Here is a 13,877-nt window from a genome sequence, read left to right on the forward strand (position 1 = left end):
GATTCGTTATTTGCATTTTAAAATTTTTATTTTGCACTCTAAATTTTCTATAATTAGAAATAAAAATACACATACGAAGAGTGCAAAATGATATTTTAGATTGGTAAAAACGGTGACCTTTTTTGAGAGAAAAACAAACTTACAAATAAATTCTACATGAATCCTATTACCAAACTTGTCACAAAGTAACCTAAGAACTATTACGTGAGGAAAATTATTAAACCAAACACAAGACTAGATATGGTAATGTACTACATTAGCAAAGCCATGAGCAGACATGTTGGCTTCTCTAAACATATGCTTAATCGAGTAATGTGAAATTTGCTCTAGTAGATGTCAAATATCTTCGATGAAGGATGAAATTTACCACGAAATTTGCATCTGCTTTTTTATTTTTAGAGTCGTCTTTGATATCAACTTTTGCAATGCACATTTGTGTTGGCCATTGAAGAGCGTAAAGTTGTAGCTTCAACCTGCAATATCAAAGATGTAATGCTTGATTGCACGTACAAACACATGTAACATGTTGGCAACTTGTACAATTACAAAAGAAAAAAAAAAAAAAAAGAGAGAGAGAAAGAAAATGATATTTTCCTCTTCTAATTCCTACTAACCCAATTATCATTACAAATCGGAGATTACATACCACAAAAGAAACTATTACATAATAAGCTCATCTCCTTTTTTAATTGACCTCCTACTTCCCTTGGTTAGGGGGAGGTCATGCTCGTGTGTGTGTGTATATATTTTTTTCTTTCTATAACGATATATTTACTATAAAGAGTGGGGGGAGGATACCATTCACAAGATTTAAATCTAAGACTTTCACTTACAAGTGAAAAGAAATATTATTAGATTGTAGTACTAATTGCAATAAGTAATACATTTATGTTTTTAATTTCATCACATTCTAATTTCGTAGTTGATGGTGAAATTTATTAGTTTCTGTATAATAAAATATTAGAAATTATCGTATGAAAACGCTAGATAACTTTCAAGACCAACCTTATCGTATAGATGCTACAGTAGCATTTTATACATGCAATGCAAATCAGTATTCATTCTCATCCGAATGTCAATGAAAAAGAATAAGCTTTTTCTCTAGGGAAGTGTTATTGTTGTAACTCTAAAAATCTCATTCTACACTCTTCACAAGTGTATTTTTCTTTCTAAATATAGAAAGTTTGGAGTGTAGAATGAGATTTTTAGAGTGCCAATAACAATTCTCTTTCTCTAATATGGACAAATGGAAGTTTAACTAATAAGTCCTAAAGAAACACCCCACAAAACAGTCCATCAAAGAATATTGTAATGTTTGTTTTTAGAATAATGAGACGCTTGATTCTTTTATGAAACAAAAAAATTACAAAATCCCATGAATATGGAAGTAGTATGCTTTTTTTTTTGGACAAAAGATAAAATAATTTATATTGAATTTTTTTTTAAATTACAAGGAGTGAAATTCAATATTTAAGTAAAAAAGAAGAGCATACTGTTTTAACCAACTTAACTATAGCATACTGTTTTAATCAACTTAACTATCTAAATTTACGTAGAAGCACAACATGATTAAAGTGGAAGGATTGTTGTTTACATCTTTTGATCAAGTCAACTGCTAGCTAATGTATCTCTTTTCATGGTCTAAAATATCCATAATATCCCGATATTTCCATCGAAATTTCCGTATTTTTGGACTACCGATATTTTTTTGGACTACCGATATTTCCGATATCATCGATATTTTAGACCTTGCTAAGTCACTCATGTATCTTACCATGCAATGTATAAAGTGTAAAATATTGTACTAATTCATTATATATAAATGATTATGGTGTGTTTAAATTTCTTTCATTAATTACTACATATTTTCTACACTCACAATGTTTGTCAGCTCGCTATAATCACTTAAATCAGTTATATCTATCATGGAATGCATTTCCTTCCAATTTTTTTGTGATAAACTAATAGATAATTGACTAAATAAACATCCTGCAAAGTTTCAATAAAAATTTCCAAGTTTTTCTTACAATTTCCGTGGTTTTTATTCAATTTTTATCGATATCGATAATATTCCGATATTTTCATCGAAATTTCCGTGTTTTTGAACTACCGATATTTCCGATATCATCGATATTTTATACCTTTTTATGTAATGTTTTTATCAACGGATATAATGATAAGAATTTCACTGGGGAAGATATTCTAACGTATATAGATTTGGTATGTTTGTACTCAAAGATGATCGATTTCATTGAAAAATGTGTGACATAAATAGCTAGTTTATAACCAGATGATGAAATCAAAGTCACGGACAACTTGGAGGAAACAAGCTACAAACTGTTCATATAATTTAATACAGTGGCTCTTTTCTGTTTTCTCAATCTAATAGTTTGGGGAGATTTTCGGTATGTTCAAAACACAAACATATATTTCATATGTTATATACAAATAGAGGGATATTTGAAAAACAAAAAAAATTTATCTTCACTTATATAATAACATATAACGTATTATTCAGTGATACTGACATATTAAAAAATCTCCCCTTGATTTGGATGTGCAAACTTCAATACCCAATCTGTGAATCCTCTACGTTTATTCACAACAGATCATCATCATCCTGTAAATAATTACAGAAGTTTTTAAAATAATTGAAATTAAAATATTTGAAGTGTCAGACTGGCAGTAGGTTCCACACTTTTTGACCTAACATTTTCACTAGAAAAGACAGTCCTAGAAATGCTTTCCCCCACTGTTTTTAAATTAATCAAGTTGGAAAATCAATTGATAAAACAAAACCTTAACCCTAACTGGCAAGTGGCTATTTGTTTAATCAAATTGAAGATGCAGATTGACAAATTATGTGGTGATAAAGTGGAGACGTCACATTCTTTTACTTCTATAAGTAGTGAGATTTTATTGGGATTATTGAAATTTTCACTAAGAAAATGACAAAATTATTGAATAATATTAGATGAAACAAATTTTCAAGGCTGCATCTTCAATTGGCCACACGTCAACTGCTCCCACTTTAATAAATCCGGGGCGTATGACTGACAGAGATATTGTATTTGCATCATACAAATTTGGAGAGCTGTGGACTGCTTCCCGATAGGGATTCCCTGTCACTTCAATAAAATACAAGTCTAAATTGAACTCTGCTGGCTACAATATTGAAACCCCCCTTGTTACTTAACTTTATTTTCATTTCAGGAAGGCTTCATGCATGTACAAGATATGGTAGCTGATGTGGGTAGAGGAGATCAATTCCCCAGGGGCTTGTGTTTGATATACAGACTTTACGTCAATGACTAACATCTCCACTGGTGTAGACTATTAAAGTAGATAAAATTAATGGTGGGCAAATGATATTATCTACACTAAGGGGGAAGGGTGGGCTTAGCCTCACAATGGGCTAGCAATAATGAGATTCAATCAATTGTTTATTAAATATTATTTTCTCTATTCTTAATGTAAATTCTATAGAAACCGATTTTATTATGTGAATTCAGCTGTTTTAATTGGTTTATGAGTGGTTTCTTCTAGCATGATCTAAGATTATTCATTTACTTCAAATATTTGACTTTCCTTTTGTCAATTTACATATATAAATACATTTAAAACATGCAAGTCGCGTGTAGCACTCCGTGATTCAAAAAATAACGTGCATGCATGAAGGCTAGCAGAATAAGTAAATAAGTAGTCAAACTCATGAAGGCTAGTAGAATAAGTAAATAAGTAGCCAAACTCTTGCTCATGCAATGCGATAGTACACATGTTGCCTCTCTTGTTTCTCAACAACGAAACCCATGTAAATAAATTTGCTTTTAGTTATAAAAAAAATTTTGCTTTTAGTTAATTGTTTGTCTTTTGGCTAAGCGTTTCTATTCTCCTTTAATTAAATTCTATGATCATTTGGCAAAAAAAGAAAACAAAAAAACAAAATTTTGATGGTTAAGATTTTCGTTACCATAAACGGGTAGAAGAATCATGCTGTGTGTTACATGTTAATTTGATAAACTCAACAAGCCGTATTTTTATTACAGGCATGTTATGTTCATTTCCTCGAGGATCCTTTTCCTAGGGATCCTGTGATCGTAACCGTTGATCGTATATCGTACGGTCAGAAATTATTTAAAATTTAAAATTTAAAATTAAATATAAATAGTACTTAACGAAAACTGACCACATGATATATAATGAACGGTCACGATCACGAAATTCCCGAGATCCCTAAAAAATGAATCCGGTGAGAATCATTTTCCCATTTCCTCTGATTTAACACTGTATCTTTACAAGACACGGCTTATTCATATGAATTGTCACCCCTAATCATGAGTTGTTTAATTTCTTTTGAAGAATGAGAGGTGGTTGGCCTTGAAATGTGTTCTGTTTTTTCCCATTGGAATTTAACATCTTCACAAAAGAATATTTTGCACATGCATGTTAAGCCCAATCGCTCAAAGAATTTTAAAACATTTTGGGTAGGACTATTAGAAAAGAAAAAAAAAAGCCATTCAAAACTTTTTTTGATACGCCTATTAGTACTACAATCTAGTGATATTCTTCTTTGTTTGTAAGTGATAGGTCATAGGTTCGATTTTCGTCAAAGTCGAATTTGAACTACATTATTATGACAAATCCATTATAAGACTGAACTCACTCTTTCACCCTCTTAGTATAGACATTATCATATGTTAAAATAATAAAGATAAAAAGTAAAGAATTTTCTTTGATACACAAAAACATTTTGGATGAAGGATTTGCATGCATTAGGAAATTTAAAAGAATGAAATTTAAAAGAATGAAAGGAGATAACAGTCTTCGACAGCTTCGAGGGAATGTTTGGCCGGCCCGCATTTGTTTTGCCGAAAATAATGGAGTGCAGTGGTATGCGAGGTTTTGGGTTATTGTGTGTAGAGATAGATATATCGATTTTTATTTTTTTATTTGTTATATAAGGGTAAACTTGAAAATTTAGTAGATAGAATTTTTTAGGGTAAATTACATAGAAACCCTTCAGGTTTGAGGTTTATTACAACCTCATACAACATCTTTAAAACATTTCACTTTCATACCTCACGTACTATTTTATTTCAAAACAACACCTTCGTTAGATTTTCCATCCAATGGTCTGTTAAATGCTGACATGGCTGCCACATTTGTGATGATGTGGCTGCCACATGGTAAAAATAATAATTTTTTATACATTAATAATATTATAATATTAACCCTATTTAAAAAAAAAAAAAAAAACCAGAAAACCTGAACCAGATCCCCTTCCCCACATCTCACCCCCACCCCCTTACCCATATCTTCCTTCCCGTCCGTCCGTCCCCACCCCCTTACCCATCTCTCCCACTCTTCTTCTTCCTCCACACCAACCCTAACACACTCCTTGTCACCCTTTTTTCAATTCCCTCATTCCCTCTCCCTCTCTAGGGTTTGAACTTCGAATTCCACCCCTCTCCCGCCTCTTCCCCCGCCACCCTCTGCCTCCACGCGTCTCCTTCCCCCAAAACCCATATCCCCTTCCACCTCTCCCACCTCAAAGCCCCCACCTTTAATCATTTATCTGTTTTTTTTTTCACTAGTTTTCTTAGAAACCCCTGCAACCCACTGCCTGAAAAACCACAACCCACAACCTAAATACCTGCAATAGTCGCATGCGGGGGTCGCGAGCTCATCGTCGAAGGTGGGTCGTCGTGGCAGAGGAAGGCAGGTGGGTCGTCGTCGGGGGGGGGGGGGGGGGGGGGGGGACAGCAGGTGTGTCGTCGCGGGGGGGTGGGAGTAGGTGCGTCGTCGCCGGGGGGGGTGCCTCGTCGCCGGAGGGGGGAAGTAGGTGCGTCGTCGCGAGAGGAGGGGGAAGAATAGGTGGGTCGTGGCATGCCGGCGGGGGACGGGTTTGGTTTCTTCTTATTCTGGGGGAAGGGATTTTTACATATAGGTGAGGGGAAGGAAGGGGACTGGGTTCGGGTTTTTCTGGTGTTTTTTTTATTTTTAAATAGGGTTAATATTATAATATTGTTAATGTATAAAAAATTAATTTTTTTGCCATGTGTCAGCCACATCAACACAAATGTGGTAGCCACGTCAGCATTTAACAGACCATTGGATGGAAAATCTAACGGAGGTGTTATTTTGAAATAAAATAGTACGTGAGGTATAAAAGTGAAATGTTTTAAAGATGTTGTATGAGATTGTAATAAACCCTCAAACCTGAGGGGTTTCTATGTAATTTACCCAATTTTTTAGTTGGATATAGAGATAAGAAAGTGGGTCTAAATAAAATTTATCTTCTCCATTGACTAATGGTTTTTGAGTTTAGAGTTAAAGTAGTTAAAGGTTGAGACACTAAATTTGTTCATAAAGTTTTATTTATCAAATAATGGGCTGATATTTTTTTTTTTCCAAAAAGTAACGTGACAATAATTGATTGATTTAAATTTGAATTCAGCTTTATTATTGACAAGTAAGATATATAGTGAGTCATAAGCTGAGATATTATTGGTGAAAAAATTGGTGCATACATTTGAAGCTTTTAATTCAAAATGGTCTTTGAGATAGGCACAACTCATTGCTTTAGTTTCAGACAATGAAAATTGATAGAAGCGGTTCATGATTTTATCCATTGTAAATCATTTTGGTCTTTCTGTAAAAAATTTGTCAATATGCTCGTTGAATTGTCACGTGAAGAACCAAGTGACCACCTTTTTAAAGGTATTTTTGTCAAACTAACTCCTCCTCTTAATGAGGATATTGACATATATTTCAAGAAAAAATATTTTACGGTAGACAAACTCAGAGACCACTTCTATTGATTTTTATTGCTAAGAATCAAAATGAATAGTTATGCTAATTTCAATGACCATTTTTAACTAAAATGAGTAGGGGTGGGTTCGGTACGGTTACCGTACCAAAACCCTTATACCAATTACAGTACCAAACTTTCGGTTTGGTAAAATCTATTACCATTACCGTACCAAACTTTCGGTATTGCCAAAAGTTTGGTTGGCAGGGTATGGCAATGGTAATTGCCATTTTGTTTTGGGACAAAATATGTTTTTGTTTTTTTAACCCAATTCAAGGGCAAAACTTTTTTTTTTGTACCTTTATCTCATACATTATAGATTAAATTCATCTATTATTCATCATTTACAATTCACACATTTTAAATGACTATCATTGGCTAAATATTTTAGAAACCTTCTTTTGCTTTGTTTTTTTTCTTTTTTTTTCTGGTTTACTTTTGAGCTCAAACAGTTTTTCCTTTCAATGGACAATATTATTTATTTTTTGTTTATAAAAATACAACTTATTTCAAAGAACCTCGCGATTGAGTATCGCCTCCCCAAATGTTGTACAGTCTAATCAAGAGTACTCATTACTTCGTTTCTTGCAGAATCAATTTTATTTGTAGAGTCCAATTTATTAACAGTACTACTGTTCCTGGCAACCCATTCTTATCATCATGGCATTGGCATGCCGACTTACAGACAAGAGACCTGGAAACTTTGTCAAAGTAAATTTTTTGTGTAAACTCTTTGACATTTTATAATCTAACGTTAATTTTTGTATTAATATTATAAAATATTATGTATAAAAACATGAAATAACAAAAAATACAAAGAATATATAAAGAAACTTACTTTTAAAGGGTGTCTTTACAAAGACAATCGGTTGTGGACTGATCAACCGCCCTTGGGTTTTAACTATTGCACAAAATATTTTATGAGACATATTGTTAATAATATTTTATGAGACATATTATTAATAATAAACCATATTTTAGAGCTCGAGCCTTTTGGCAAAAGTCCAAAATTTCCGGCATCAACTTTTTGTCTTGTGTTACTTAGTGGTAGTGAATAGCGAAGTCAAGAATTTATGTTAAATAGAATTTAGATTGGATAAAGGAATTTTTTTTTACAACAAAAATATATAAAACCGTAGTCTCGTTTTTTTGGTCATTTTAGTGATTAAGGATGTATAATTGCTCACAATTGAATTTGATATCAAATGTTAAGAATAAAGTATTAAAAGTACATATTAATTTATATTTATTCTTGATATCAAACTCAAGATTGAGTAGCCATGAATTTCTTTTCTCATTCTGACCAAAAGAACATTTTTCATCTTTTGTATGTTCTTTCTAGCTTTCATGACACATTTTTTATTCTGAAGACGTTGCAGTGAAGGACCGTACAACAACATATCATCTTAATCATCATCAGCATTCACGTACTCTCAAAATGAAATGCACAAATTAACAAAATAAAATGGGCTTCACCATGTACTGTCAAAAAAAACAAATCATCGCATATATCAGATTCAGAGTTCAGAAACATATAGATTAGAGGTCCACTGAGTCAATCTTCCTGAATATCTCCCCCACCCCCACTCACCATACCCCATCAAATCCTTCTGATCATTTTACTTACAACAGTCAGTCAGTAGACTCAATAACTCTTCAGCATTCCGAAGCTACTAGCATTCAATAACTTCAGTAGAAATACATGACCTCCTCATCATCTTCTGTCTTGCTTTCATCAACATTGAATAATAAGCAGTTAGACGTAGAGGAACCGTTAATAATAGTATCATGATTATTAGTATTTTTACTACCAGAACTAATCAGCTGCTGCTTAACATCTTCATCCAGATCAGTAAACTCTAATGTGTTGTTTTCTGCTTCAAAATAAAATCCATTTGGCCTCTCAGTCCATTGGTTGCCATAGTTAAGCATCATGAAGCTCTGATGATCAAAACCCATTTCTTCTTGTTTGATGTTATTAATCTCTGATCTGCTGCAGTAGTCATAGCTGATCTGGTTATTACAGCTTCCAGCAGATGAAGTACTGCAACTTCCTTCACTTCCAAACATGAGGAGGTTATTGTTGTTATTTTTCTTCACTCCAGCTGGGTAATTTAGGGTTTGGAAAAGAGAAAAGGAGTTGGTGGAAGTATTTGAGAAATTACTGGATGTCAGTGAAACTTGTGGTGGCAGTGGCAGTGGCACTTCAAACCCTAAGAAAGATCTGTCGTAATTGCTTAGGTCTTTGTACAGTGATGAGAGAGGTTCAGATTGAATCAATGATTGGTTTTGGTAACTGTGATGAGAAGAAGGAAATGGAGGAAATGGGGGAGGTTTTGGTAAATTTCTATGGTGGTGACGAGCTGGAGGAGAAGCCATATGCATCCCCATGAGCTTCTTCTTGAGCTTGGTGTTCCAATAGTTCTTGATATCATTGTCAGTCCTGCCTGACAGCTGTGCAGCTATAACTGACCACCTGTTGTTAATTACATATATAATTATTCAGTAAGTACCAGAAGAAGCAGAAATTTATTCTGGCTTTCCCTTAACAGCTGTAAGTGGGTGTTGATGCTAGATCCAAACTTGGCATGCTCAGTGAAAATATCCAAAAATAGCAGATTCTTGATATATGCAGTAGTTTCTATAAACAAGATAAAATAAGGAAAAAAAAACATGACATAATCTTTGTCTTTTCTTTTTCTCCTTTTTTTCCTTTTCTTTGGTACTGATTTTGGATAGGTCATCAACATCTTTCATGATAGCAAGTGATAATTAAAGGAAAAAAAAAGAGTAGACTCTAGAATATAGCTTTGGAAATTAGGTAAAAAGAGAAATTAATTAATATATTTAGTAAGAGTAGAGTAGAGAGTTACCTGCTTCCAATGCTAGCATAGAGGCTGCATATTATTCTGTCCTCCTCATCAGAGAATTCTCCATGTTTGATGTTTGGCCTCAGATAGTTAAGCCATCTCAATCTGCAGCTTTTCCCACATCTCTTCAGACCTGATCCAAACACCCAATTTAATTAACCCAAACATAAATAACAACACACAGAGAGAGAGAGAGAGAGAGAGCCGCGGGGGGGGCGGCGAAGGGAGAGGGAGAGGGAGAAGAATTGAACCCTTACCAGCTTTCTGTGGGAGAGCAATCCAATTCCCACCAGTCCCATATTTCTCTATGTACTCCTTTAGCTTTGAGTCTTCTTCTGGTGACCATGGTCCCTTCTTCACGTTTGCTTTGTCACAACAAGGAGCCCTCCCCATCTCTCTCTCTCTCTGGGAGAGAAGTCTAGCTTTTGATCTCTTGGGTATCAACTAAACTCTTTTGAGGAAACAAAGGTCTCACACCTTTTGAAATGGACTTTGGTTGGGGAGGTGATGATATGCCTTAATAATGGTATAGAAGGGTTTGGACTTGGACAGCGTGGTACACTAGAAAAAAAATATTTTATTCAGTGGTAGGCTTTTAAGTCAAAATGAGAGACAATGTTCAATCATCAGATTTCTAACTCCTATGCCAATTAGCTTAGCTAATCGAACTTTCTAACTTTCTAACTTTCCATCTCATATACGTTGGCACCCCACAAAATCAAATCATCATTTATCATGATCATCCTTCACTCTCATACGTCTTTTCTCAAAGAAAGTATCCAAAGTTTTCTACTAAGTAGAAACAAAATATATATGCAATTGAAGTTTAAATTTTCTTCAAAATTTTGGAGAAAAAAAATGAAAACAAAAAAAAAATATAGGCAATTGAAGTCATGGCTAGAGGCCTCCGTCATTTTTGACATTTTTCCAAATCACGGTCCCAAAGCAGTAGCCACAAGCTAAATAGACATAACTTGGTATGGAACTTCAAAACTAAGAAAATCTTTTTAAAGAGAATCAACATGATATAATTTTTCGGGCTAATAACATTTTATACCTAAATCAAGTTTGGAATAGTTATAAAAAGGATCAAGTTTTAGTTTTCACACATCGCTTTATAAGATTTGAAAATGTATCCATTTTTGTCTTATTTCTATTTGACTATCTTGTGCTTTGTTGATGTTATAAATGTGAGACATATCAAATGTGAAAACCATATACTTGTAGCATATGGGCCAAAACTAGTCGTCATGGAACTTTGGCTTCTCTTGTAGTCAATGTTCATTGTAGATAACTAATTATACAGTATGGCCCTAATATATGTATATGTAAGTGTGACTTCTATGCAGCCTAGAAATGGATCCCACATCGTTTACTGCATCCATGTAAAAGAGGATCGTCTTGTGAATAAACGACAAACATAAATTTGTACGATTTAAAAGCTCATGATGCAAGATGATAAAATTGGAACCTTTTAGCATATGTTGAAAATCACTTAAGACGAGGGATGACATAAAATATAGTTAGCTCCAATTTTTCTCTAATTAATTGTATTAATACACAAATATGTAGTCAATATTATTGATATTGTCGATAACTTGATTTAAGGGTTGTTAGTTTGATTGACGATCTGTGGCTCATATATAAACTTGACTAGAAAAGTGCAATTAAGTTTAACACAGTTTAAGATACATATAGGTTTGAATTCATATTCAAAATAATGAATGAAGTTCTTCATATATAATCCTTCAATGTGTTTTTTAATTTCAAATTTCATCATTATATCTATTAAACAAGATCCACGTGATAACATAAAATATGTTAAGAACCGATTTAATTAATATTCATATATGTGAAACAACTATATATATACATAACGCATCACAATATCACTTTTTCGTATCAAGATATTATATTTGTCCGAAGGTACATGATGATGAAATTATTACAATATAATTCACTTTTCATATCAATGATCATATTGCATCTATGTTGTGGATACACTATATTGGATTCTTGATACAATCTAATACAATTTGGTAAACTTGTATTACCTAACCTAATTTTCTAGACACGTACGGTTAGGTTATATATAGAAGAGTTATGTTGTATGCGAATTTTATATATATATATATATCTCAGTCACTCTATATAATGGATGAATCAAATGAAAAGAAAATTTTCTTCTTCTTTATTATTTCATTTGCTATATCTTCACACATCTCAATGTAGTTAGTTTGTGATCGTTCTTACTTATTTCCAGCAACACAAAAACTAGGGAAAAGGAAAAGAAAGTTGTCTTTGTACTTCCAATTAACTTGCTATATGATATGCACTTATTAAAATATACGGATTTGCAAGTGCAAAATGAAAAAGTGATGGATTCTCAATACAAATATGACAATCACTTTAGTTACATAGAACCAAGCGGTGCGCAAAAAAAAAGTTCCTAAGTAGCTTAAAAGTTGAAGTAAAGATGGGGTTATGCCTTCTTATTGTTTTTAGCTTTTCTTATCAATTGTATAAAATATCAAAGAATCATTACACAATAATCATGATCTTTGTTATCTAGTAGCTAGAGTACAGTACATGAGATGCACATGCAGAGTAACTGATGAGAGTGATCATATAGTTCGGACCCATCAATCAGAACCTTTACCCTTAAATTCATCTGATCAGGTGCCGGGGACCGTAGAGGCTAATCAATGCCTCCTCCTTGGATTGACGATGCATCATAGCTATTGTCACAACTAGTTTAAAACAGGCAAACAATCTTCAGAGATAGTTCTCGTACATTGTAGCATTTCCTCACTGGGATACATCGATCATAGTTGGGGTATACCTAGGTTCACTATTTGGGTTTCTGAGCAACCCATTGAAATAGAGGCCTAATAATGGATCACTCTGAGGGACCCTACCTAGATACATGATGTTGCAAGCCAAAAAATACAAAATTGTTTGGTACAGGAATGATGACCACTCTACATTGTTATAAAAAGAAGAAAAAAATTGTAATTTTGTATGTATAACATCTTCAATGTTACGTAGTACTAAATGTTATATGTGGTTTAAAATTTTAATTTGATTTTTACATCTATTAAATCTTTTATGTTTTGTTTCAACCATTTATTTTTCGTATCACCTAATGCACAACTGCATAATAAAAATTGGAAATGCATAGTCTGAAATCAGGTTGACCTATTGAAAAATGTGCTGCCAACTGTAAATGTAAGGGCTATGGGTTGTAATTTTGTTTGGTTCGGTGCATTAGTGAGAGAAAATTTCGTTCATATATTTTTTAATATTATAAATTTTGATCCCCTAAAATAAAAAATATATACATTAGGGTTTTGGTTGTTGTAAACATTGGGTCATTTTGGGTTTTATCGTTAAAGTGGTTATGCATCAAGTCATATATAAAATGTCCGAAGATTACCAGAAAATGATCATAAGAAATTGATAGGGTATCTGCATGACCATAAGGAAGTGTTCAAAACATCAATCCTAAAATTCCATTGATGTAGTTCTCTTGGGTTTGTCAGGGAGAGTGAAAATTACTTCTTTGTGTATTGAACTGTGTACAGACTCATTTTCTATTAAGCACTAAGCCATTAAGGCATTACGAAGTTACAAGACCCTGTGGAAGGAAAATATGCAGGCGTACTCTTCACAATAAGCTTCTCCAAATTTCTTTTGATAGTTTACATACATGTGAAACACATGTTAAAGAAAAAAAAGCCCTAGGCTTGAACCAAACTACTATAGCACTTAGATTATTATTATTGCATCTGACATTAACAATTGATTCTTGCGTATGTGTTAGGGGAGAAAGGAAGAAAAGGGGAGGGACATTTCGCTTTTAGTTTCGAGTGGTGTTGTCTACACACGCATTTTTACCTCTTAAACACTCTCTCATTTTCGTTGTCGGATCAAATGAATTGAAGAAGATCAAAAGACAGAAATTGACAATGAATATGTGAAATGTAAAAATAAGTGTATGAAGATAGCACCATCCTTAGTTTTTAGTGCTAAATCTTGAAGGAAGTATGTATATGCCGATATGCGTTAGAAAGATGGTGGAGGGAAGGGGGGACTAGGAAAAGAGAGAATATAATATATATATATATATATATGTATGTATGTATGTATATGCAAAAATAAATCATTAATCTAGTATTCTCTACGTACATTTTTGC

The 13,877-nt window shown here is 33.2% G+C and overlaps 1 protein-coding gene across 1 annotated transcript; it reads right to left on the reverse strand.

The window, feature by feature from the left end:
- Window positions 1-8,212: 8,212 nt before the first annotated feature.
- On the reverse strand, window positions 8,213-10,203 carry LOC126588593 (transcription factor RAX2-like). The gene is made up of 3 exons (XM_050253698.1): window positions 9,939-10,203; window positions 9,685-9,814; window positions 8,213-9,287 (listed from the first exon to the last, which is right to left on the reverse strand). Exons 1-3 carry the CDS (start codon window positions 10,072-10,074, stop codon window positions 8,501-8,503), a joined length of 1,053 nt encoding a protein of 350 aa, XP_050109655.1. The 5' UTR covers window positions 10,075-10,203; the 3' UTR covers window positions 8,213-8,500.
- Window positions 10,204-13,877: the final 3,674 nt, after the last annotated feature.

This window comes from Malus sylvestris, chromosome 11 (assembly GCF_916048215.2).
Source record: "Malus sylvestris chromosome 11, drMalSylv7.2, whole genome shotgun sequence".
In the NCBI taxonomy this organism is placed as follows: domain Eukaryota; kingdom Viridiplantae; phylum Streptophyta; class Magnoliopsida; order Rosales; family Rosaceae; genus Malus; species Malus sylvestris.

Excerpts from the sequence above, each read along its gene's own strand:
- LOC126588593 (XM_050253698.1), bottom strand. The coding sequence starts at position 10,074 with ATGGGGAGGGCTCCTTGTTGTGACAAAGCAAACGTGAAGAAGGGACCA. Across the intron at positions 9,815-9,938 it reads TGCTCTCCCACAGAAAGCTG|GTCTGAAGAGATGTGGGAAA; the intron begins GTAAGGGTTCAA and ends TGTTTGGATCAG. Across the intron at positions 9,288-9,684 it reads TATGCTAGCATTGGAAGCAG|GTGGTCAGTTATAGCTGCAC; the intron begins GTAACTCTCTAC and ends AATTAACAACAG.